At 38.1% G+C, this 23,125-nt stretch overlaps 1 protein-coding gene across 1 annotated transcript in view; it reads left to right on the top strand.

The window, feature by feature from the left end:
* Window positions 1-23,125, top strand: part of DCC (DCC netrin 1 receptor) — a 707,243-nt gene that overhangs the window by 358,785 nt on the left and 325,333 nt on the right. The window contains exon 8 of the mRNA XM_046672042.1: window positions 20,177-20,333. Within this exon, the coding sequence (XP_046527998.1) occupies window positions 20,177-20,333 (157 nt within the window). The remainder of the gene's footprint in view (window positions 1-20,176; window positions 20,334-23,125) is intronic.

Raw genomic sequence — 23,125 nt, 5'->3', positions numbered from 1 at the left:
CACTGTTCTTAAATATGAGCAAGATTTATTTTCAGGTCATTAGAGATACAGAGAACCTCAGAGCTACCTTGAATGACATGTTTTTAATGCATAAATCTGCATATCCTTCAGCCTGTTGGTAGGTCAAAACCTAAGGGCCCAATGAATGGCTTATCTCTTAGTTCAGAATTTGACTCTAGGGTCGGAAGACTGTGGTTAAAAGGAATTATTTTTTTGACATTTGTCAGAGAGTTATTTCCTTCTAGTGATTTACTTTGTGCATTTACTTGTACCTAGAGATTTCAAAGAAAAGACATATTGAACCCGGTTTCTGACTCTCTGGTTAGAGGTGGGACTTACAGAAGTGACAGTGACATTCTCCATCAGCAAATGCAGGGGACGTTTGCAAACATCAGAGGCAAAACTGGAAATTCTATTTCCCCATTCCCTGGCAGACGATTCTCACTCCTTCATGCCAGTATTGTCACTGTTGTCACTCTTCCGAGTCCCTCTGGGGCATTAGTACCAGGTTGTTAGTGGTTCTGTGGTTAGGCATCATTTCTGACAAGGGAAACAACACTAGGAACCCATTATTGCCAGAAACTCTCATTCATTTGTTGTTGCTTATTGAGGACACGTTTCTGTAATGGATTCTCCAAGTCTCTGCTCACCAGGCATGTTCCCTGAACCTCTGCTTCTGAGTATATCGGGATGATTCAAGCAAAAACTATGCCATTCTCTGAGTTTCTAGAGCTGAATTTCAGTGGTAGTGGGGAATTTGGGGAACAGGCTGGGTAAGAAAAGACCCTCCTCCCAAAGATGATGTAACTTGGCAACCTTAAGCTCATGAGATGGAGGTGGGGGTAAGAGGAAATAAGAATTTGGGGAGACAGGATGCATCATACAAATGCATTTTCATTGGGATTTGTGGACTAAGGATTGTTGGGCAAGAATGTCAGCTAAAAATCATGTTTATTCTATGAAGAAAAGACAATGAAATGTGACATTTTGATTTTTACATCTCTCATCTCAAGTCTGGATAAAATTCTCTAGCATGGTAGGTATCATTTTTTGGGAGTTTCACCGGTAATTTTTAATCCATTCTTCCTCTTCTGATGTGGTTACAATTCAGACTACTGCCAACTAGGACTGAGGGCCGCTTTTAGCTGGCCAAAGTTTTCTGTCTTTCTTTGCTCCCCAAAATGTTCCCAAGTCTTTTGCATTTATTTATGTCTTTTAGTTTGCATGAATGGGAGAAGAAAATAGTGTTCAGCAATTCAAAGATGGCTGAATGGAATAACAGACTTTCATTTCCTAAGGGAACATTTGTGGGTGATTGAATTGCTCTCAATCTACAAGTAATGTTTTTACATCATTTTTCTACTTGACTAATTGATTATGACAGGTGTCACCCAAGCTCAGCAGCTCAGGCTGGGCTGATGCTAAGACAGAGGCAGAGCAAGCAACCTCTGTTGATGAAATAGAAAGGCTATGCATGGTCATTTTTCTTATTGATTTTTCTAGTATACGATGTCAGTTAATTACTGAGAGTCATTCATTGCATAAATGTAAGCAGTTGTCATGACTGTATTTTCAATTGATTTTTTTCCCCTACATACATGATCAGTGATTTGTTCATTTTGAGCCAAACAGAAACTGAAATATCTATGGTTGTAAAATATATATATAAGCACTAGATATGATGTCTATCATATGCCCATAAAGAGTAAACTTTCTATAATGTATTCATAGGCGCGTTTGTGTGAGCAGAGAAGAAACAGCACGCCTCATCGCCATGATATAAGTTGTAGTCATACCAAAAGAGGGATTTCTAGGATATTGAGTTTTTTTTTTTTTTTTAAAGATTTTATTTTTTCCTTTTTCTCCCCAAAGCCCCCCGGTACATAGTTGTGTATTCTTCGTTGTGGGTTCCTCTAGTTGTGGCATGTGGGACGCTGCCTCAGCGTGGTCTGACGAGCAGTGCCATGTCCGTGCCCAGGATTCGAACCGACGAAACACTGGGCCGCCTGCAGCGGAGCGCGCGAACTTAACCACTCGGCCACGGGGCCAGCCCCTAGGATATTGAGTTTTAATGGTACTGCTTTTTCAGTTTCACAACATGGTGAACAAAATTAGAGGATTCACATTATACCGAGTGAAAGAAGCCAGACACAAAAGAATATGTGCACCTGGGTCCACTTGATGAAATTCTAGAAAACGCAAACTGAATCTGTAGATAGAAAGCCAGTTACAGGTTGCCAGGAACTGGAGGTGGCAGGAGGGATAACTACAGAAATTATATCTCAATAAAGTTGTTTTAAAAAACACGAGATGATCTATACCTCATAATTTAAACACAATTTGGACAATTACCACAGATTTACTGTGTCTCTAATAATATTAAATCATTTGTGCCTATGAATGAAAATTCATATTCCTCAAAATATACTCTTAGGAGGAATAGAATTGATAATATCCATGATATGTGTTGAATGTTCAGGGTCCAAAGGGCAATTCTGAAGACAATTGAGATTTTCTCCAGTGGGCTAATTCTTATTTTCCTAGGAAGAGGAGAACAATCACTGACCTTTTGGAAGTTTCTCATATTGACCTATGTGATAGGTTGCTATATTCGTTTTTTACTGCTGTATAACAAATTACCACAAACTTAGCTACCTAACATAAGATTTATTATCTCTCAGTGTCCATGGGTTACTTTGTTGAGTTCTCTGCTTCAGCATCTCACCGGGGTGCAATCCAGATGTTGATCAGGGTAAGGTCTTGTCAGAGGCATGACTGGGGAATGACCCACTTCCAAGCTCCTAGGTTGTTAGCAAAATTTATCTGCCTGTGGCTGTAGGATGGAGGTCCTCATTTTCTTACTGGCCATTACCCGATGGCCAACCTCAGATCATAGAGGCTGCTCACAGTTCCCTGTCGTGTGGCCCATTCCACACGCAGTTAACAACATGGCACCTCATTTATTCAAGGCTTGCTGGAGGAACTCTCCTTTCAGTCTGCTAAGACAGAGCTTTATAAGATGTTACCTAACGATGAGAATGAAGGGAGTTCTTGTCTCATCAATTTTGCCTTATTCTATTGACCAGAAGGTCAACCGCACTCAGAGGAAGTACGGTCACCTTAGGTCACTTGGGTCACCTTAGGATCTATCTACCACAGTTGTTTTGTAGAGGACCCTGAAATAAGTAATTCTCTGATAATATACTTCAATAAATATATATATCTTCAAGTAAATTTATAAACATATATTTCAAAACAATTTAAGCAGAGTGTGATTTGATTTTAAATAACAGAATTATTAATACGGTTTAAAGTTGGCTTAATTTATATTGGTTTGGTTTTTATACAAAATCTCAGGAGCATGCCTATTGTGCAGAATCAGGCATGTCTGTACAGGTTGCATCAGGCCCTGAAGGAGTTAACGTGCCTCTCTAAAGTTGTCGATTTCCTTCCTCCTCATCATTAAAATAAAACCTATAATTTGCAAAATGAATCTACGTTCTTGAATGCTGGCTGAATAAAAAACCTGAGTATTTTAAAAATTAGCTATTCAATTATCCTATGGTTGCCTACTGTTTGTAAAATCAAAAACATAATATAAAATAACATAGATCATAATATTAGTTACAGATGTCAGCTTCCTCCTTTTCTTCTGAAGAAAAAGTGTTAATGAATTACTCTCGACTGATTTCTGACATAATTGCCAGGATTGTACAATATATCATTCTACATTTATGCCAGCAAATTAGCATCTGCGATTCATACAGTGGTAGCTTTCTTAATTTTATCATGTACTAAATACATGTTGTTTAGGTCTTCAAAATAACAGGTGGCTCTATACCTTGCAGACTGAAGAGAATTTACAATTCTGTCATTGAATTAGTGAATATTTCAAAGATGACACTAACGATATGCCTGTGGGTTTACAGCAAAATAAGGTTGCAACTCTGACAAACCACTAAATACTGCAAATGCATCAATAACTTCAACCTGAGAAATATGACTTTTAATAACTTTAGCTCTTTTTTTCTATCTAATATATTTTTTTCGTGGCAAGTACACAACACTCAGCACTTAATATTCATTTTCGAACACCAGGAAGGCAGCTACAGCTGGTGTCAGTAGAAGTTGTTTTCCATATTCTCTGTGCTTCCACATACTGTGTATGGTAGTATTGCAGTCAAGAGCTAGGGTTTGCAGACCTTCTCTGCCACTTTATCAGTGACCTTGGGTGCGTTTCTAAACAACCCCAAGTCTCTCATTATGTAAAATTACAGTAGAAGCCACTTAATGTGCATAGACTGATCGGCACAATACCAGATACATGGGAATCATTCAAAAACAGTGATGATACAATTCTTCATCAAAATAAACCATTGCTGTCCAATGTTTGTGTCTTTTTCTATCTTAAACCTTCCCCCTGGGGTAACTCATGGGGCAAAAAGCACCAGAGTGTGCTATTCTAACTATGCAACTTTCTCCTGGGATCAGGAAGTCGTTTGGACTCACTTGACCCAAGTGAAAGAGGCAGTGGGAGCTTATGTTATTATATTTCTCTTTAAAATGAAGAAACAGGAGCAAAAGAAGATTAAAGTCTTTGTCCCATGTAGCGCATTGGTGAAATGGGAATTAGTAAGTGCTATCTTATGGTCTAATTCCTAGTTATTGTTTTGTTTTCTCTTGAACATCTCCCTTCTTTAACAGACAATTATAGTGTATTTCCTATGAGTCAGGCGTTCTTGTACGAGTCATAAATTTTCACTCAAGACATTCTGAGGGGTTAGGTAGAGCTACGATCATCTACATTGTATAGGTGAGGAACCTGAGGCACAGAGAGGTGAAGCAACTTGTGTGAGGATACACCTAGCATGTGGCAGAAATAATTTGGCTCTGGAATATATACTTCACCACAGTCCTGCACTATCTTTCACTCTCAGATGAGACTTGCCTTTTTTCTTGAGGTCAAAAAACACATCAAATAATGCCTAATCTCTCCATTCTGTGACCAGTAGAGTTTCTGCTTTTTAACATATTGAATCAGTCGCCAAGGAGGATACACATAAAGGATATGAGTTCCAAGATGGCAGGGGGTTATCTTGTTTACTGCATTCCCATCACCTAGAACAGGGCCTGATAAGTGGAAGATGTTCAGCAAAAATATTCTGAATGAATAAAAAATCAGATGAATAGGGGCCGCCCAGCGGTGCATCGGTTAAGTTCACATGTTCCACTTTGGCAGACCAGGGTTCACCAGTTCTGATCCCGGGTTCAGACCTATGCACCGCTTGGCACGCCATGCTGTGGCAGCTGTACCACATAGGAAGTAGAGGAGGATAGTTACGGATGTTAGCACAGGGCCAGTCTTCTTCAGCAAAAGAGAGGAGGATTGGTGGCAGATGTTTGCTTAGGGCTAATCTTCCTCAAAAAAAAAAAGAAAAAAAATCAGATGAATAGATGAATGAATGGACGGATGTATGAATCAGATATGTACCTTGTTTTAAGGAAGCTTTTAGTCTAAGAAGACAAACCATAATTCAGATGAATAAAAGGTTTTTTGTCTTTTTATTCCTTCCAGATTGTTCAAAGAAGCTTTCTATATATAAAACCATTCTAATCTGGGTGAAACAGATTTGCTCAGTTTTAAAATATAATTAGAAAAACATATGCTGAAATCCAAATTAAGTAAGTTTTCATCTGCATGGCTCAGTAGCAACCCAGATTAATTTGGTGCAGGTGAAAATGAATTCTTTCACAGAAATTATCTTGCCATATTTTTGCATGACATTTCCGTATGGGTGGCATTTTTATCAAAGGAAACTGAGAAGCAGAATTAAGAATGGGGAGGGGTAATGTTGAAGGTGCCTTCATCTTAAATATTTCCCCAATATACTAGAATGTAAAGAGATAAATAAAAAACTGAAGTGAATAGAAAGGATTTGGTACGTGAGTTTTCATTACATTATTATAAAAAATAATGGCATTTTTATATTTTAAAAACTGTGAGCCATTCAATTTGCTGAAAAAAAGAGACAGAGGTAGATATATTCAATAAGGGAAACTAATATAATCAAGAAAGGGGAATGGATTTTCATATAAGACAAATACATGCTAAGAGAAAAGGAGGAAGAAAACGTCAGTGTGTGGTGATGGAGCGGTGTGGGGTTATTGTTTTAAGATTGGAAAGACAAGACCTGAGATGGGAATTTCATTGAAATGTATAAAACCAAAAAGGATATGAAATGTGGCCAATGATTTATTCAACAAATCCCAGTATCCTACACCCCAAGGATCTACTCCAAATTTAGAAGTGGTTGTTTTAACACGAGTTGTAAATATATTTCATAGCAGTTAATAAATTCAGAGTGAAAATGGCACAGGAAGCTCTCTAATAAGTGATTAAGATAAGTTATGAGATTTGTAATACACATCTCTAAATTTTGCAATTGATATCATAAGGGCCAGTCAAATGCTTATACCACATGGTCCCTGATGAAACCTCCACGAGAGGAAAATCTGCCAGACTCATTGAATATTGAGTTTACTTCAGCTTCCATTCAATGAGGTTATTTTAGAGACAAAATTATCATGAAAGTGCCTCGTGACGTATTTCCTGTTTTTTAACGGGCCAAAAATAGTGAAATGATTCAAATACAAGGAATGGGAAAGTAATAGAATGAGAGTATGAGTAGATAGATATTCTCAAAAAAAACCAAAGATGAACAAATGAAAACTGGGCCATGTTTCTGAGCTGAGATGCATGAAGCAGAGGGTAGATGAGAGTAAGTGTGAAGTGAAATTCAAAATTATTTATTGTAACTGCTAATAGTCAGAGATGAGAAACAGTCTTGGAGGAGAAAGAAATTGAAATTGCTAAGCAAAATGGGTTTTACAGGTTTGCTGGAATCATAAATTGCCATATTTAGAGGGCATATTAAATTATCTGGTAGTTCATCCTAGATTTTAGTGATCTGTGATCTTCTTACCCTGGAATAGCATCATCTGTGATATATATGTTTTTGGAGCTTATACTAAATACATGGATTTTACGGATTCTTTTGGTTATTCAATCCTTTCATCTGAGTCATTGGTCTGTAAATGTTCCCTTCAGTAAATTTTACTGTTTTCTAGACCTCCCTCAGCAAATTGGTCTACCCATTCCTTCCCCTCTCACTCCTCTTCGTAGTTATGCATTTACAACAAGCGAAACTTCCCACCCTTAATTCTGTATTTTATTGCCCTGGTTATTATTACTTTTCTTTTTCTAACCATCCTTGATAGCATTTCCAGTCTTTCTCAGGGAAACACACAGAACACCAGGCCACCAAAGATATGATCATATGCTGTAAAACCTACTGTGCTGTACATGTCGAACTCCTTACCTTAGCCTCTCTTCCTGTGACAGGCAAACCTGGTAATTAGCTAGGTCCGTGCTCTCTGGGAATTCATCGTGCCAACTTGAGCAAAACTCTTTCCATCCTATCACCTTTAATTTTACTAGCTATTAGCTGCTACATAGGTTGAAAAATAGAATGAAACAAGAATCTAGTTGGAATCCAATGCATTACTCCCCAGGATGAAATACCAAGTGGACACACAGCTAGACTGGCGCCAGGTGCTACAAAAGCATCAGCATGAATCATGGGTGGGATGACACTTCCCAGATGGATGGCTGCAGTCTGAATGCTTGGTCTCTTGGGTCTGTGTTTGGAAGTCAGGGTGGTGCACATTCCTGTCACCCTCCAGAATTAATCTTTTCTCACTGGCTGATAGATGTTACCTATGACCACACAAGAATCCTAAAACTTAACACTGTTCTTGTTCCTTTTTTTTCCCCTAATTCTTCACTCAGAATAAAAAGGTGCAATCCTAACAGATAAACACCCCTTTATCATGTGTCTTCACGGAGTCTACTCTTAGCTCTTTAAAAAACACAAGTGCTAAGAGCATTAGGGTTGCATGTCAACTATAACAAAAGCCACAGCTCTTCCTCTCTTTTCTAAGTTATTTTTATATATTGTGGAATAATTCAGACTTACAGAGAAGTTGCAAAGAAGTTACAGAGCTCCTGTATACTCTTCACCAAGTTTTCCTCACTGTTAAACATCTCCGATTACCATGTTGTGTTTGTCAAAACTAAGAAACCAACATTGGTACATTACTATGAACTAAACACTGGACTTTATTTGGATTTCACTAGTTTTTTTTTACTAATATCGCTTTTCTGTCTCAGGACACAATCTAGTTTACCACTTCTCATTTAGTTATGGCTCGCCAGTCTCCTTTTTCTTTCATGGTTTCTATCTTTTCTTGTTTTTCCTGACCTTGACCGTCCTGAAGCAAGTTACTAAGTCTAACCCACTTTCAAGCCTCTCTACCTCCTTTTCTAATGGCTGCAATCAGCTCTATGACTAAGATCTAGTATGATTATACCACATTCTCTGTTAATTCTCGAATAGATGCCTAGATAGTTGTAGAAGGAAATATACTCATGTGCTGTGGCCTGTGGAGGAGTACCTCCTCCTTTGAGAACACAGGATGATCGCTCAGAGAAAGTTCAACAAGAAAACCCCTATAGTCCCCAGATTTCCCATCCCTTATCTGTACCCAACAGAATTAGACCCCAGAGGAGACAATTTACATGTTTGGGTTATGACACAGCTGGGCAGCAGAGAGGGCAGAAGACATCTCCTCCAATACATCTTGGTTTTTTTGTTTGTTTGTTTTATCGTCTGGTTATCCCTAGTGAATGTATTTAAATATCATATTGTGATCACAGTCCAAACATAACCATAGTAGGGAGGGACCCGGAGGCCAGAGTGAGTTACCTTTCGTAACCATATCTTCAAGCTTCTTACAGAATAGCTACAGAATCCCAAATTACATCTTAGTAATTTAAAAATATTTGCAGAAGTGTGGCATTGAGCTCTGAACTCTGCACAGGTAATTTTTTTCTTCTGTCAAAATGTTTTCTTGTGAATATAGCATATCATTTACTCTTTGCTTTATAAACCAAAGGTGTGAGAAGGATTGTTTCCTTCTTATTTGAAGCCTAACAAATGTTTGCATTCTTGAAGATGAAAGCCACAGGACTTTTGTATTTTTATGTTGACATCCATTGCAAGGAAACAATTTTTTTTGGTGGAATAAATAATTACTCTGAGGAAGAGATAACAATAGGAATTTTCAAATATATTGAAATGAAAGTTGCACATACTGATATTACTTTCCCATCTTTTTTAACTCTGCCTTTCTTACTTCCTACCTTCTTTTCCGGGTTAGTTTAATTGATTTGTGACAACTGTTTGCATATTAAGAAAGTTAATCTTTTGTAATATTACTAAAACTGTTGTCACAGTTTGTCATTCATGTTTCAATCTCATTTATTATGCTTTTTCATACAGAAGTTTTAGTTTCAATACAGTCATATTTATCAACATTTTTCTTCATTGGTTCTGTTTTTGTCATGTTTTAGAACTGCCTCCCCACTTCAATAGCATCATATATTCATCTGTTTTTCTTGAGCAATTTTCATATTTTCTTATATTTAATTTTAGGCACTATATTCTGGCCCATTGTTGTTTCTGATGCTTTTTCAATAGTTCCCAGAAATTTTAAGTTCCTCATCTAGGACGCAGAGAGTAAGTGATACAGCCTGCCTGAACCCAGCAAGCCCTTGCGCACTCACTGATGTCAGAGATGCCTATCATTTGATGGCATCATTTATAGATAGATAGTAGAAATTTATAGATATTTCTAGCGTGAATATCCATCCTAACGTTATTGAGCCTTCTTAAGCAAGGACAATCTATATTTTTGCTTAATATAAAAAAATGCTCATGTTTATGAAGATAGTAAAATAATCAAGACAGGGCTAATGCCATTTGTTTTCCTCTATATTTTGACTCTGTCTTTAACTGAACTCAAAGTACTTAATGAGCATCATCTGCTGTATTTTGTGTCTTCATGGTCATGTTGAAGAATAGGGATGTTCATACAATGTTTTGACAATAGAAAAGATTCAGGGATAGTAGGCATGATAATAAGGTTATGTGATCAGTAGTGAACCTGGCACAGAATTCTATTGTTTTAAACTCCTGATTCCAACTTTTTTTCTGTATCATGTTATCTTTAAAGCCAGCTAGCACCCCTGAACTGGATAGTGAGGCTGTCATTAGGTTCCAATTCCATCTCAATTGTGGATGGATTGACTTCAAAGAAAAAACGGGAAAAAAAGAGAGAAAGAAATAAGTAGAAAAAAGAAGAGATAAAAGAGAAAGAGATGGAATATCTTGTTGCTTCCTAACATGATAGAACCTTAATAGTAATGACCTTAGAGATTAACCTACAGAAGACGTTTGCCCAGCTGCTAACTGAAAGAGAATATAGTTTGTCTCCTAATTGCATCCTTTTCACTTTTCTCCAGAAAAAAATGTTATCCATCACAGTTCTTGCTTGATGATGATGAACCTGTGAATACAGGCCAAGCATTTATTTTGCTTTAGCTATGATAACAACCAGGAATCAACTTAAAATAGATACATTTATTATGGTAGATGAACCCCTGTATCCTATATTTCAGAATTTCACATGCCCTATGTTATATTTTGAATTATTTGATAAATTTACCAACCATAATTCAAATCGATGTGAGTCTTTAGGTAAATCAACACATTTAATGATTTTTTTTTAAAAATCAAACAGGGGTGACCCAGTGGCATAGTGCTTAAGTTCGCACACTTCTCTTCGGCTGTCCAGCGTTCACGGGTTCAGATCCCCAGCGTGGACCTACACACTGCTCATCAAACCATGCTGTGGTGGCATCCCACATATAAAACAGAGGAATATTGGCACAGATGTTAGCTCAGGGCTACTCTTCCTCACGAAAAAAGAAAAAATCAAACAAGACTTTTAAAAAGATCCATCCTTTCTGTAGGAATTAATATTGTTCTATTTAGAGAAACCAAGAGAATACAAACATTTGATGCATAGCCATAATTTATGATTAGATAATGTGGTTTTATTACTAATCAACCATCTCTGGTAGTTGTTCTTTTTGTTTGCCTACTTAATGTATTTGAAGTATGAGTGCTAGGTTCAGGACAATAAGCCTCTTTTATGGTTTATACCTTTACTATCATTTTCCTCCCTGCAGTACATTAAAAAAGAAAAAGGATGAGCTTACATGAATGATTACTCAGCTGTGGTTGCAAGTGCTCCATGCTCACCATCTTACTTCCCAGAATGGGACTAGAATAGAATTGGTCAGTCTCTGTCTCTCTGTCTCTGCCTCTCTCTCTCTCTTGCTCTCACGTGTATATAGGCCTAGAAGGACAAGCTCAGAGAGAAATAGAGATCTGAGTAAACGCTTTTCATACACATTGTATGGCCCCTGGTGCTTTGCAGTGACTTCATAGCAGTGATACAAGGCTCTACTTGTATAAATTTAATTGGAATAAGTAATAATTTATCTTAGTTTTATGTCTTCTTTTATCCTTTTTATTTTTATTTCCCTTTAATTTATTTTAGTGGTTATAGAATTCAAGGATGAGTAAGTAGGAGTTAGAACCAAATATACCACACACAAATGCTTAATAACCCTCTGTGCCCTGTCAGTGCACTCCCAGCCTCTGGTGCCTCCTCACATCCCCATTCTCCTGTCCCTCGAGAACATAGAGTTTGGTGAGCCTGTCATTCTGAAACCCTCATTCTCAGAGCCATTTCAGAACGTTGAATTTAGCCCATCCTGGCAATGAGCATCCCCACAGCTACACTTATACCATACCCTTAATTTTAAAATTTACTTTAAATCCACAGGCAGAGTTAGAAGTTTGCCATTAGTAGGACTGACTGAGCTATCAAATGTGATTGGAGCTCCTTTCTTTTTGTCTCTTAGTGTGCTGAAACAGTAAAAGGAGTTCTTAAAAATACCCATAGTATTAAAGAGAGTAACTAAAGCCTTTAGTTCTTCTTACTTAATTTGTACTGTCTTCAACTTACCTTTACTTGAGTTTCTTACTGGAAAAATTCAGTTACTTCCACAAAAAGAATTAAGACTCTCTAGCATTGACTCAATTCTTTTTTTGTTTTTAACAACGCAGCTTGTCAGCTATTTTACTTTAGCAGTGTCTTATTACCGAAGGAAATTGTATGGAAAAGCACTGCTTCTTAAAGCCTGCCATGCTGATTTGTCTCAGCAGTGCATGTGTTCTTTAGATGTTCTTCATGGCTGGAGATGAGGACTGTGTGGCAACCCGGGACAAAGCACCATATGGCTAGGATGAAGTGAAGGATGATAAAGGCACATGAGTGATGGAAGGAGAGATGTCACAGTCCGTCAAGTCTTTATCCCTAGAGGAAACTCTGGTGACAGGGGAATGATTAAAATGGCACATTTGAGGCTCCTGGGCATGGAGAAGGGATAAACAATGACTAGGAATTCAATGACATAAACTCAAGGGAAAGGATGGAAACAAAGGGAGCTGGGGGTTGAGTAGAAGCAAGCTCTCCTGCAGTTGGTGAAAGATGCCAGGAAGACACATTGATGGGAGAGAAGATTAAAGTTGGCCTCATAAAGCCTTGGAATAGTGACAAATAGAAAGAGTACAATTATTAGCAAGAAAATACAGAAAAAGAAAAGAGACCTGAAATGAAGCAAATTGTTGTAGGAGCAGATATGTGGGATGATAAAAAAGGGAAAGCAAAGGATGAATTTTTCTCTGTAACATGATAAAGGAAATAGAGATATTGAGGTGACCAAGTCCTGTCCTTGCCATAGAGGAAGCACTTTGTCCCCAACTTACTTAATCTATCAGTTTTAGCCCAAATTCTTCCCAAAGCTTTTCCAGTAGTGTTCCTAGATTTCCTACCAGACATCATGAAACTGGGCCAGCAGAAACAGACTTTCTGCTCCCTGGATCTAAAGACAAGTAAGTAATAGCAAACATTGACTAAATATGAATCATACTCAAGGTACTGTGAGCAGCCTTCAAAATCCATTCCTCATCATCACTTAACCCTGTATGTCAAATATTTTACATCAGTTTTTAAACGTGGAAAGTAGGCTCCGAGAAGCTAAAAAACTTTCCAAGTCACATGTCACAGAGCATCAGAGCAGGGATCCCATATCCCTTCTATTTAATTACAATTTTCTAGTCAAATACATTTGATTACATAAATGAGGGATTAGCCACCTCCTCGAGCTGCCTGTGATCCTTGCTCCATCTTGGACAAACTCTTTAAAAGGCACTTTCCTAAACAAACAAAGTAAAAATAATTAAATCATTAAAATCATGTAATGTGTGATTTTACATACATACAATGTACAGATTAGGGTACCAAAACCTTCATTCACATGTGTTGGTTGACCAGTTTACCAGACATTATTTTTCTCATTTTACCTGAAAAGACCTGAAACTCTGAGAGGTATAGTTATCTCTGCTGATACGATAGCACTCCCCAGAATTTGTTCTTCATCGCCTCTCTTTGTGTGGCATAGGTAGTCCTGCTTGGCATACAGCCTTGGCCTGGCAATTCTCTTTGATGTGTGGTCCTGGGATCAGAATCAGACTTCCTATAACAGATCCCTAAGTCCTCCTCTGATGCACAAGTAGCCCAAACCAACTTGCCAGGCTTCCTTTCTGCTTCCTAATGAAAGCATCATTTCTCTTAGGAAGGATTCCTATGTGAACACACCTTCTACATTGTTTGGCACATCGTTGGATTTCAGGAATATTTTCCCCTCTCCATTTGGTCCAAAACGAAATATTCTCACCCCAAACCTCCATTCCCTTGGAACCTTCCTCGGAGTTCAGTTTTTCAATCTATTTTGTAATTTATTAGCAGAGTAATAATTACTAACATGAGCAGCTTCAGTAATAGCTCAGTCACCTCCTAGTACCTACTTTCAAATACCCGTTTTGGATGGTTCTGAAAGTGAAATTTCTAATCAAAGTCTAAACATTATAATTAAACAATTTTGCAAAGGCTTCATTTAGCTAATGCGGAAAGAACGTCTTGGCTGGCTAGGATATGACTAAATGCACTGTGCTGGATTTGGGGATTAAAGTGGTGAACAGTTCAGACTTGGTCCCTACTCTTACAGAGCATATAATTGGGTGTAGGATACAAATCTGACTAGACTTTACAGTGCAATGTAGGAAGTCTCCTGAGGGGACACTTATCCTGGTCCTGTGAGAGCCCAGAATAGAGGTGCCTAGAGGATGGGGATGAGTGAGGTGCCACCTCAGCTGAAATCTGAAGGAGAAGCCCAGGTCAGAGCAGTAAAGCAGGTGGAGGGAGGTGTTCCAGCTCAGGTTGCAGCACATGAATGAATGTAGCAGAGGTGAAAGCATGAGGTCTTCATGGAATCGAGTAAGTTCAGTGTGGAGAGCTGAGAGGTAGCAAGGAACCAGGTCTGCAACAAAAGCCCTTGACAACTCCTCAAGCCTAGCTCTCCATCCCCAGAGACCTTCCACTGGATTCTGTCTCAGGCTTACCCTTGCCCAAGACAACTGAGAAAGTAGAGCTGGGATGGGAGAAGCAACGTTGGCAGCAGGAGGAGATAGGTCTTTAAGGGTGAAGCCAGGGCAAGGAGAATTACGGAGCTGGCTCTCCTCCCTCGAACTGGGAAATGGATTCAAACAGGCCTTCATACAGTGCCTAACACATAGTAATCCATTACTCCATGAATATTGGATGCATTAATTATTGAATACATAAATTGATTTTACCAAATAAAATTCATACATGTATGATTCAATTCCATGGCATTATTATCATGATAGTTTGTAAAATGATTAAACAGGTTTCTGGGAACAGAATAGAAGTGGTTTAGTGAGAAAATGTGTTCTGATTTCTAAACAACCACTCTACCAAAAATTTAGGATGGAATTCATTTGTAAGTAAGAGACTGTCTCAAACTTTGTAATTGTCTTACATGTATACACGTTATGTCTTCAAGTTAATTTCCTATTCTCTCAGGGCAAAATCTGTATTTTAAAAATTAATAATTCTTTACTTCAAGCATAACTGTAGGAACTTGATACATATTCAATATATCTTGGTTATTCGTTGTTAGATACTAACCCAATAAATTCTTTTATGTAACGACAGATTTAATGAGATATTGTAGAATTCATTAACTTCAATCTCATGTTAATTTAAAGTGAAAAATGGCTTCAACTCACTATTTTTTAAAAATCTACATTTCTTAATTTTACATGCACTAGCTCAAAGGCTATAATTCTTTGAACTTTGAAAATAACATGAAACTTTAGAAAAAAATATTATTCTTTGTAATTTTCAAAGATACGCAGCCAAGTTGCTTTTTGGTAAGCTTTGTGAAATTACTTTGTGAACTATAAAACCTTTAAACCAAAATTTAAATTTTATCTCCTTCTCCATTTAGATAATCAAAAGCTAGAGTTTAGTGTCAGGGGAATAACAACAAGAAAAAAATTCAAAAGAAAAAATAGATGTTTGCCTTTAGGACAATTAAATGTTCCTGTCATTTCACTAACATTATCTATTTATATTTTATTTTTATTAAATCTGCAAGCTAATAGGAGGTGTAACAAATAAAGCATCTGGTTGATCTGGTGTCTATGTTTATAGTATTTTAGTTAACAACTGGGGAAGTGACAGAAAAATAAGCCTATATTGCAAATTAAATATTTTTGTTCTTATGAATATATCATCATCTTTTATATTCTTCATAGGGAATGGAGGTTAGGGACTGTTAATAAGCTCAGAAAAAAATTAATGTCTGTAAACTCTATATAGTAAAAACCTGACAGAAAAAAATGTCTCTGGTGTCTAAAGGGAATGTGGCTTTATAGAAAAATTAACCCAATAGCGTAATTGTTACCAAGGCTATTGCAATGACATCATAAAAATGTTATTGTTATTATTATTTGTTTTTGGTTTCAAAACTATTCTTTGGATTTACGTTATCTTCAGAAACCATCTCCTTTTCCTGAATTATGCTATGATAAATTTTTTAAAAAGAGATTCTTAAAAAAAAGACTATGTTATAGTGTGGCAAATTCGCCTCTTCTCCATGACAACAGATAAAGAAGCTGTAACCATAGCAACAGTAATGGGCCAGGGAGATTAGGGCCAGACTGGAGATTAGGCCTCCAAGAGCAAAGGAAAGAAGTCCTGATTGGTTCCTTATTGAGACCTTATGTGAAGACAAGTTACTGTTGATAGAAAGCGTGGAGGATTAGTAAGAACAAAATTAATTCCCCTGTATAAAGTAAGAAGGCATTCCTTTGTTAAAAACATGTCCCTTCCTTTTCATATAACAACAGTTTAAGTTGTGGTAAAGAGTCCACGATTAATTCTGTTCTGAGCTTTATCTATGCCATCCAAGTCTAGACTAGTCTGTGAGAAGACATTTCCAGAAGCTTGGAGAGAAAAGCATTCATGTGCAGACTGCCATTGCTCTCCTTCTTGGCAGCCCCTGAATGGGTGGAGAAACCAGCTCATTTTTGACATGATATTATCTATAAGTGAGGTACTCTTGGGGAAAAAGAATTTGAAAATTTCTCTCCTGTTCTTTGCAAAGTTATTTTTCTAACTTCTTGAAAATTCTCAGAAAGATTTTTCCAAGTCATCATTGATCATGTTTTGTTTTAAAAAAATTTTTTATAAAAATATCTAGTAAGGATCCTACTTTCTTTAAAACTGTAAGATATATTGATAGCACCTTTTGAGAAAATGCGCTAGCTATGATTTCACATTGATGCCTTGATAAAGGGGGTATTTATTTTTTAAACAATAAAGTTATAGACATGAGAACGTTTGGTCAAAGGCTATGAATATTTTTCATTTTAAAGGATTTTGCCAAACTGACTTTTAAAAAGATTGTCCTGTTGTAAATTTCATCTGACAGCGTAAGCAAGTGCCACACCATGGCCCACACTACAGACTAACATTCTTTAAAGTCTTGCAACTCTAACAGATTTTTTTTAAATAGACATTATTCTGACAGACTTTTTTTAGATTTCATTTGAATGCACATTTCTTTTATTTGTCAGGTTGAACCCTATTTTATAACAAAATTCTTCACAATTGTACTGATTTGTAGACATTCTTTTTACATTATAGATATTAAGTATTGTCTCTTAGATATTTTTGCAATTACTTTGGGTCAGTCTTTCCAGAGGAAACATAGCCTAAACTAAGTCAAGAGGAAAGTAGGAGTTAAGTGAATGGGATGAGCTTCTGAAATAGAGGGAGCCGCCTGTGTGGAGGCCCTAGGGAATTGCAAGTGGTTCAGCATGGAGACAGCATGTTCAGGGTAAGCGTCAAAAAGCCAAGGAGGGGCCGGCCTGGTGGCATAGCCATTAAGTTCGTATGTTCGGCGTCTCGGGGGCCCGGGGTTCGCTGGTTGGGATCCTGGGTGCAGACATGGCACCACTTGGCAAAAGCCATGCTGTGGTAGGCGTCCCATGTATAAAGTAGAGGAAGATAGGCACAGATGTTAGCTGAGGGCCAGGCTTCCTTAGCAAAAAGAGGAGGATTGGCAGTAGTCAGCTCAGGACTAATCTTCCTCAAACACACAAACAAAAAAAGCCAAGGAGTCTCCGTGTGAGCTCCATGCAGGCAATGGTCTCATCTGTTATTCACCATGCTCTCCCCTGCACCTAGAAGAAGGGCCGGCTCAGGGTATGTGCTCTGTGAATAGTGGCTGGACAAGGAAAACTAATGAATGCCACTTACCATGGGCACCTACAAGCCTCTGCCCAAAGATTATTTTTCTGCAAGAGGAACACGCTAGGCTGTTATGCAGGAAGGTTAATGCCCTTGGAATCACCTTCAATCAATGGCAAAGGGTAGTAGATAAATACCCCAACTCACTTCCCTCAGGGATGGATGAATCAGAGCTTGTGCTGCACTGACTCCCAGAGTCCCTAGTGGAGTTGCCCTTCCGTTTCCCACAGTGGTAACTGCCAGATAACTCCCTGCTGCCTCCCTCCCCAGCTCCCCACAGGTACTTCCTTGCATCACCTTCCAAATAAAGTATTGGCACTTAAATCCTTTTCTTAAGGCCTCTTTGTGGAGGAAGACAAACCAAGAAAAGTGATAAACAGGAGCCAGGCCAGCAGGCAGGTTGAGAAGTTTGGAGTTTCCCTGAGGCAAAGGGTAGACACTGAGGATAAATAAACAGTAAAGTGATATGACCAGATGTGACTTTTCATAAGCTTATTCTCAATGCTATACAGAGAACACGTTGGAAGGAGGTGAGTGGAAAGAAAGCAGGGGAGCTGGAAGACAATTGTAGCAGTTCTGATGAGAGAGAATGATGGTGTGGATCTGTGTGTGGCGTGGACATAGAGTAGATTTACCAGATGTCCAGAAGGGGGATTTCTAGAAGGAGGCACTGAGGGAAGATTCAGGAAATCGGGATGCACTTTGGGTTTCTGAGCTGTAGAGTTGAGAGGACAGTACAGTTGGGTAGACACAACTGAGTTAAACAGCCCAGGAGGGGAAGTAGGCCGAGTGGGCACTGAGCGGGGAGGGAGAGGATAAATCCACATAGGTGTGCCAGCTTGAGCTCTAGATGGTTTGTGGGAGTAAAGGTTTTTGTCAAGAGGCTTAATATCACCCATATTTTTGACAGAGATGCTACGTATCCAGGCATCCATCTTTCCCCCTCCCTTCACTACTCCAAAAGATTGACTCACCTGCTGCCAGTCTTCCATTTATTTAAAGTCCTGTGCTGATCAAGAAAACAAGGGGAAATTTTATCTATAAAAAAGGCAGCTAAGACTCTATGGAGCCAGAAATAACTTTGAAAGCTTTCTGCAGTTCTCTGAAACCTCTTTCTCTGTATAACTGGCATGTATCGTAAATTGATAGTGTTTCCGGAACCATTGGGAAATGAAACAGCAGCACCTCCCCCAAAGTGGATTTTGCAGCTAACAGGAGTTTAGTTCACAGACGGAATACTGACTCAGTCAGCCCCTGAGAAAGTGAATGCAAGAGCGGAGACTAACTTTGATAAGAACTAGAGAAAATGGCCTACAAAAGCTAGTTTGAAGATTAAACATAGGCAAATGGGTACTTGTGATTTGGGGCTGGAAATCACCTATCAAGATGGAACACATGTTCCCTAGACTTGGGGACTTGAACAAATAAGAAAATGAAGATATCCAGCAAAGATGAATTATGAATTTACACACGCACACATTCAATAAAAAACTTCTATTACAGATTATAAATGCCCCAAATATTTAAAAAACCAGATTTCCAATTGTGACTCAGTTATTCCTATGAATAACAGTGGCTAAATTTTTTATAAATATAATGATACTGGGGCCAGCCAGTGGTACAGAGGTTAAGTGCACACGTTCTGCTTCAGTGGCCCAGGGTTTGCCAGTTCGGATCTCGGGTGCCGACATGGCACCGCTTGGCACACCACGCTGTGGTAGGTGTCCTACATATAAAGTAGAGGAAGATGGGCATGGATGTTAGCCCAGGGCCAGTCTTCCTCAGCAAAAAGAGGAGGATTGGCAGCAGTTAGCTCAGGGCTAGCATCTTCCTCAAAAAAAAAAAAATATATATATATATATATATATATAATGATACTTTATAAGCATGCTACAATTATCTATCTTTATGTCTTGTGGAGTTTTCTGTCATTTCTTTTACTAGCAGGTAGTCCATGAGAATTATTTCTACTTTTTGTTAGCTCTCATCAACTTAAATATCCTGCTTTTAAATGTTCTGTGGTCTAAAGACTTAAATAAGCTACTTCAAATAATATCTAAAAGGGTGTAAACAGGCTCTGAGTGGAATAAGGTTTTTAATAATACGTGATTACCTGAGGCATTTATCAATACATGTAAGTCCACGGCTATGTTTCCCTGTTCCGGGCCTAAACAGAACATTTTTTTCTTAGTGTCATGGATCCCCTGAATAATAGAAACTGGACAAATGTGCAGTAGAATCAAATATGTTATTAATTAGCCACCGTTTTATACACCACAAGAAATTCTATTATACCTTTGATTCCATTTACTGTATCTTTGCTTTCCTTTGGTTTTCTTCATTTCTTTAGAACTTAGGTGAATGTACCATTCTACGTTTACTAATGGGTCCCTCTGCCTTCCTGTGCATTTCCCACCCGTGGCACCCACTCCTCTGACGGCCTCCTCTCCTTCCTCCTTAGCTATCCCAAGCTCCAGTGTCCTCCCTTCTGCTCCCAGAGATGTGGTCCCTGTCTTGGTTTCCAGTCGATTCGTCCGTCTCAGCTGGCGCCCACCTGCAGAAGCAAAAGGGAACATTCAAACCTTCACAGTCTTTTTCTCCAGAGAAGGTGACAACAGGTGGGTGCTACCAATAAAAGTCAGCTTCATCCACTGTCTCTTTAAATGTTTGCTGTGGGGTAATGATGAAAGGAGACCTTCAGCAGGGAGTTTGGAGACCCTGTGAAATCTTTCCTCTGTGTTCTGCACTTTTGACTAAATGGAGATATATCTCCAATGCCTGTGTGGGTTTTTAAAGCAGGATTGTTTAGAGAATCAAATTAAATCATTTGTAGAAAACTTCCTTGAAAAAAGACAAGCATGTGGATACATGATATCAGTTTTTTTATTTCATTTGTAGAAAACTTCCTTGAAAAAAGACAAGCATGTGGATACATGATATCAGTTTTTTTATTTCCTTGATTTTCAAGGTGATGCACAGAACCGAATTAGTCTATTTACTGATAGGACAGGCTATGAAAGAACCACTGTGGCTGGCTAGGTTACAGTCACAACTCTGTCGTTGACATCATGTGATCTCAAGGAAACTATATAACTTCTCTGAGCCTCATTTTATTATTTAATAAAGAGGAAATGATAATACTTACCTTGCAAGATTTTTGTTAGGGTGAAATTAGGCTTCATATATAAAGGTCATGGCAAAGCGTCCAATATTGGGTAAAAGTTGTTGTTACTATTATTGATTAGGCAAAAATGAGCTCTATGTGTGTGGTACAGAGTCAATCTACTGTTGTTGTTTTCCCACATTTTCCCCTTAAAATGTTTCACTGATTTTAAGACGTTGAAGTTTCCTTCTAAGACTAAGGCAGATATTGGATAAGTTCCAATTTCTTTTATAAGAATAAACTGTTTAATACTTCTGCTTATTTCTTTAAATTTATTAAACTTACATATTTTGTATTCCATATTTGATCTTTCTGATGTCTGCAATCATTGTAAGTCTGATTCAGTGATGTGTTCCTGCTCACTCTTCCTCATAGTGGCTTGTTTCCTCGTATGTTCAGGTAATTCTTGTTAACACTAGTCTTTAGAAATTTATCTGAGGCCAAGTTTTAAAGTCCATTCTCACGGGAAGATTTGCTTTCCCAAAATGAGACCAGGTTAAACAAAATTTTTAAGGTTTATTTTGTTCATACAGGTCTCATACTGATATTTTATTGGTTATCAGAAAGTCCATTCCATTTGGTAACATTTGTTTTCCTGCCACTTTTAACACATCAACTCAAATGAGTAAATGTCGACTTGTGGTAAGGAATCCTCAGAGAGATTGTTCTTGTTGTTTCCACTAAGCTAAGACTTAGTGGCATGTATATTCATTCACCAGTTCTCTTATGAGGCTGATTTCAATTTCTAGTTCACTCATCGAGGGTTGTCCTTTCAGGATCTTTTCTGTATGCAATGTTCTCTAATCAGACCTTATACTTCACCTGCATGCTTTGCTTCCATTTCTCTTCTATTGGTTTCTAAAAGTCCTAGCTTCAGACCTCTTTTGATGGGTAAATACCCTCAGGCAAACATCACCTCCGCAGGTCTGCTTTCTTACTAGGCTATTTCTCTTACTTTGCTGCCAGCACACTCATGAATACAGAAATTTTAGAAAATAAAAGAGATTTTGAGTAATTTACTCTGAATTTTAGGTGTGCTATAATAAAAGGGTTTTTCATATAGTATCTAGTTTGCCATATTGTTTGAAATGGAATTTTGTAGTATTTATCAAATGCCCATAAGATTGGTATCATTATTATACATCATTATCGACATTTGAACAGGTGTATTTAAATATGAGCACGTTTAATGTTTAGAAAATTTTATTTAAGATTAAAGTATCAAACCACTCTGTAACCATCTCACTTAGAAGGGATCAGAAAGCTAGGATACTCTCTTAACGGACCTTTCCATGCTATTCCTTAGGCATTTTGTAAGTTTCTCTTCTCCTCATTAACTTTTTGGGATTTCTATATTGCCAATTAAAGATCTTCAAGGAGATCCGCTTGTGAAAGTTCAGTTTGCTTCAGAGAAACACTATGTTGCCAAATCCCAAGATTCTGTAGAGAAGAATGTCTATTTACAAATGTACCCACAAACCTGCCTGAGCCTCTCACATAGGCAGCGAGTGTCATCACATTCTTCAGTTGATGAGAATTTTGATAGGACAACTAGGATTTTTATAAAGTGCCTGTCTATTGACTTGGCTGAGTTCAGAGTTCCATGTCTTTCCTTCCATATTAAACCTCCTCTTATATATCGCCAGTCTGAAGTGTACAACTGTTGGGAGGCAGAGATTTCTGCGATGTGGCAGCTTCTTCTTTCATCCTTGAACGAAGACTGCGTTTACTTTCTGTAAAGTTTACCAGCCAAAGGAAATGTGACCTGTTTTATGCATCACATATATGGAATTATTTTGGGGTGGTAGTGGTGGCATAGGGGGAAGTAGAGAGGGAAAAGGAGAAAGAAAGGGAGAGAGAGAGACAGAGAGAAATGACAAGTGCTCTGGTGGGACCCAGTTGTTCACAGAGCTGAGCTCACCCTAATCCCGGCTGGTCATCATTCATTCTTCTGAAGAAGAGTAGACTAGATGGCTTTCTAAGTATTCCAGTCCCTACTGAAGCACTAATAGACAGCATGTGGGGAAAAGCCGGGAATTAAGTACCAGGCTTCTAGTCTCTCAAATTCATGAGTGCTATAAACACAGTGATCTTTAGGGACTCCTCAGGATTCAAAGGGACAATATAGCTTGGGGTGGCCAGAGGGGTATTTAGTTCAAAATTCTGCAGTGTGGTAACTGGACGGAATAGTACAACTTCTCTCATGCTGCTTCTCAATGCTTTTCTTTCTAGTGGGCAGCAACAAAG

Source organism: Equus quagga, chromosome 9 (genome assembly GCF_021613505.1).
Source record: "Equus quagga isolate Etosha38 chromosome 9, UCLA_HA_Equagga_1.0, whole genome shotgun sequence".
Taxonomy (NCBI): domain Eukaryota; kingdom Metazoa; phylum Chordata; class Mammalia; order Perissodactyla; family Equidae; genus Equus; species Equus quagga.
Note: the sequence above shows the minus strand (reverse complement) of the source record. Positions and strands in the feature narration are given on the sequence as shown.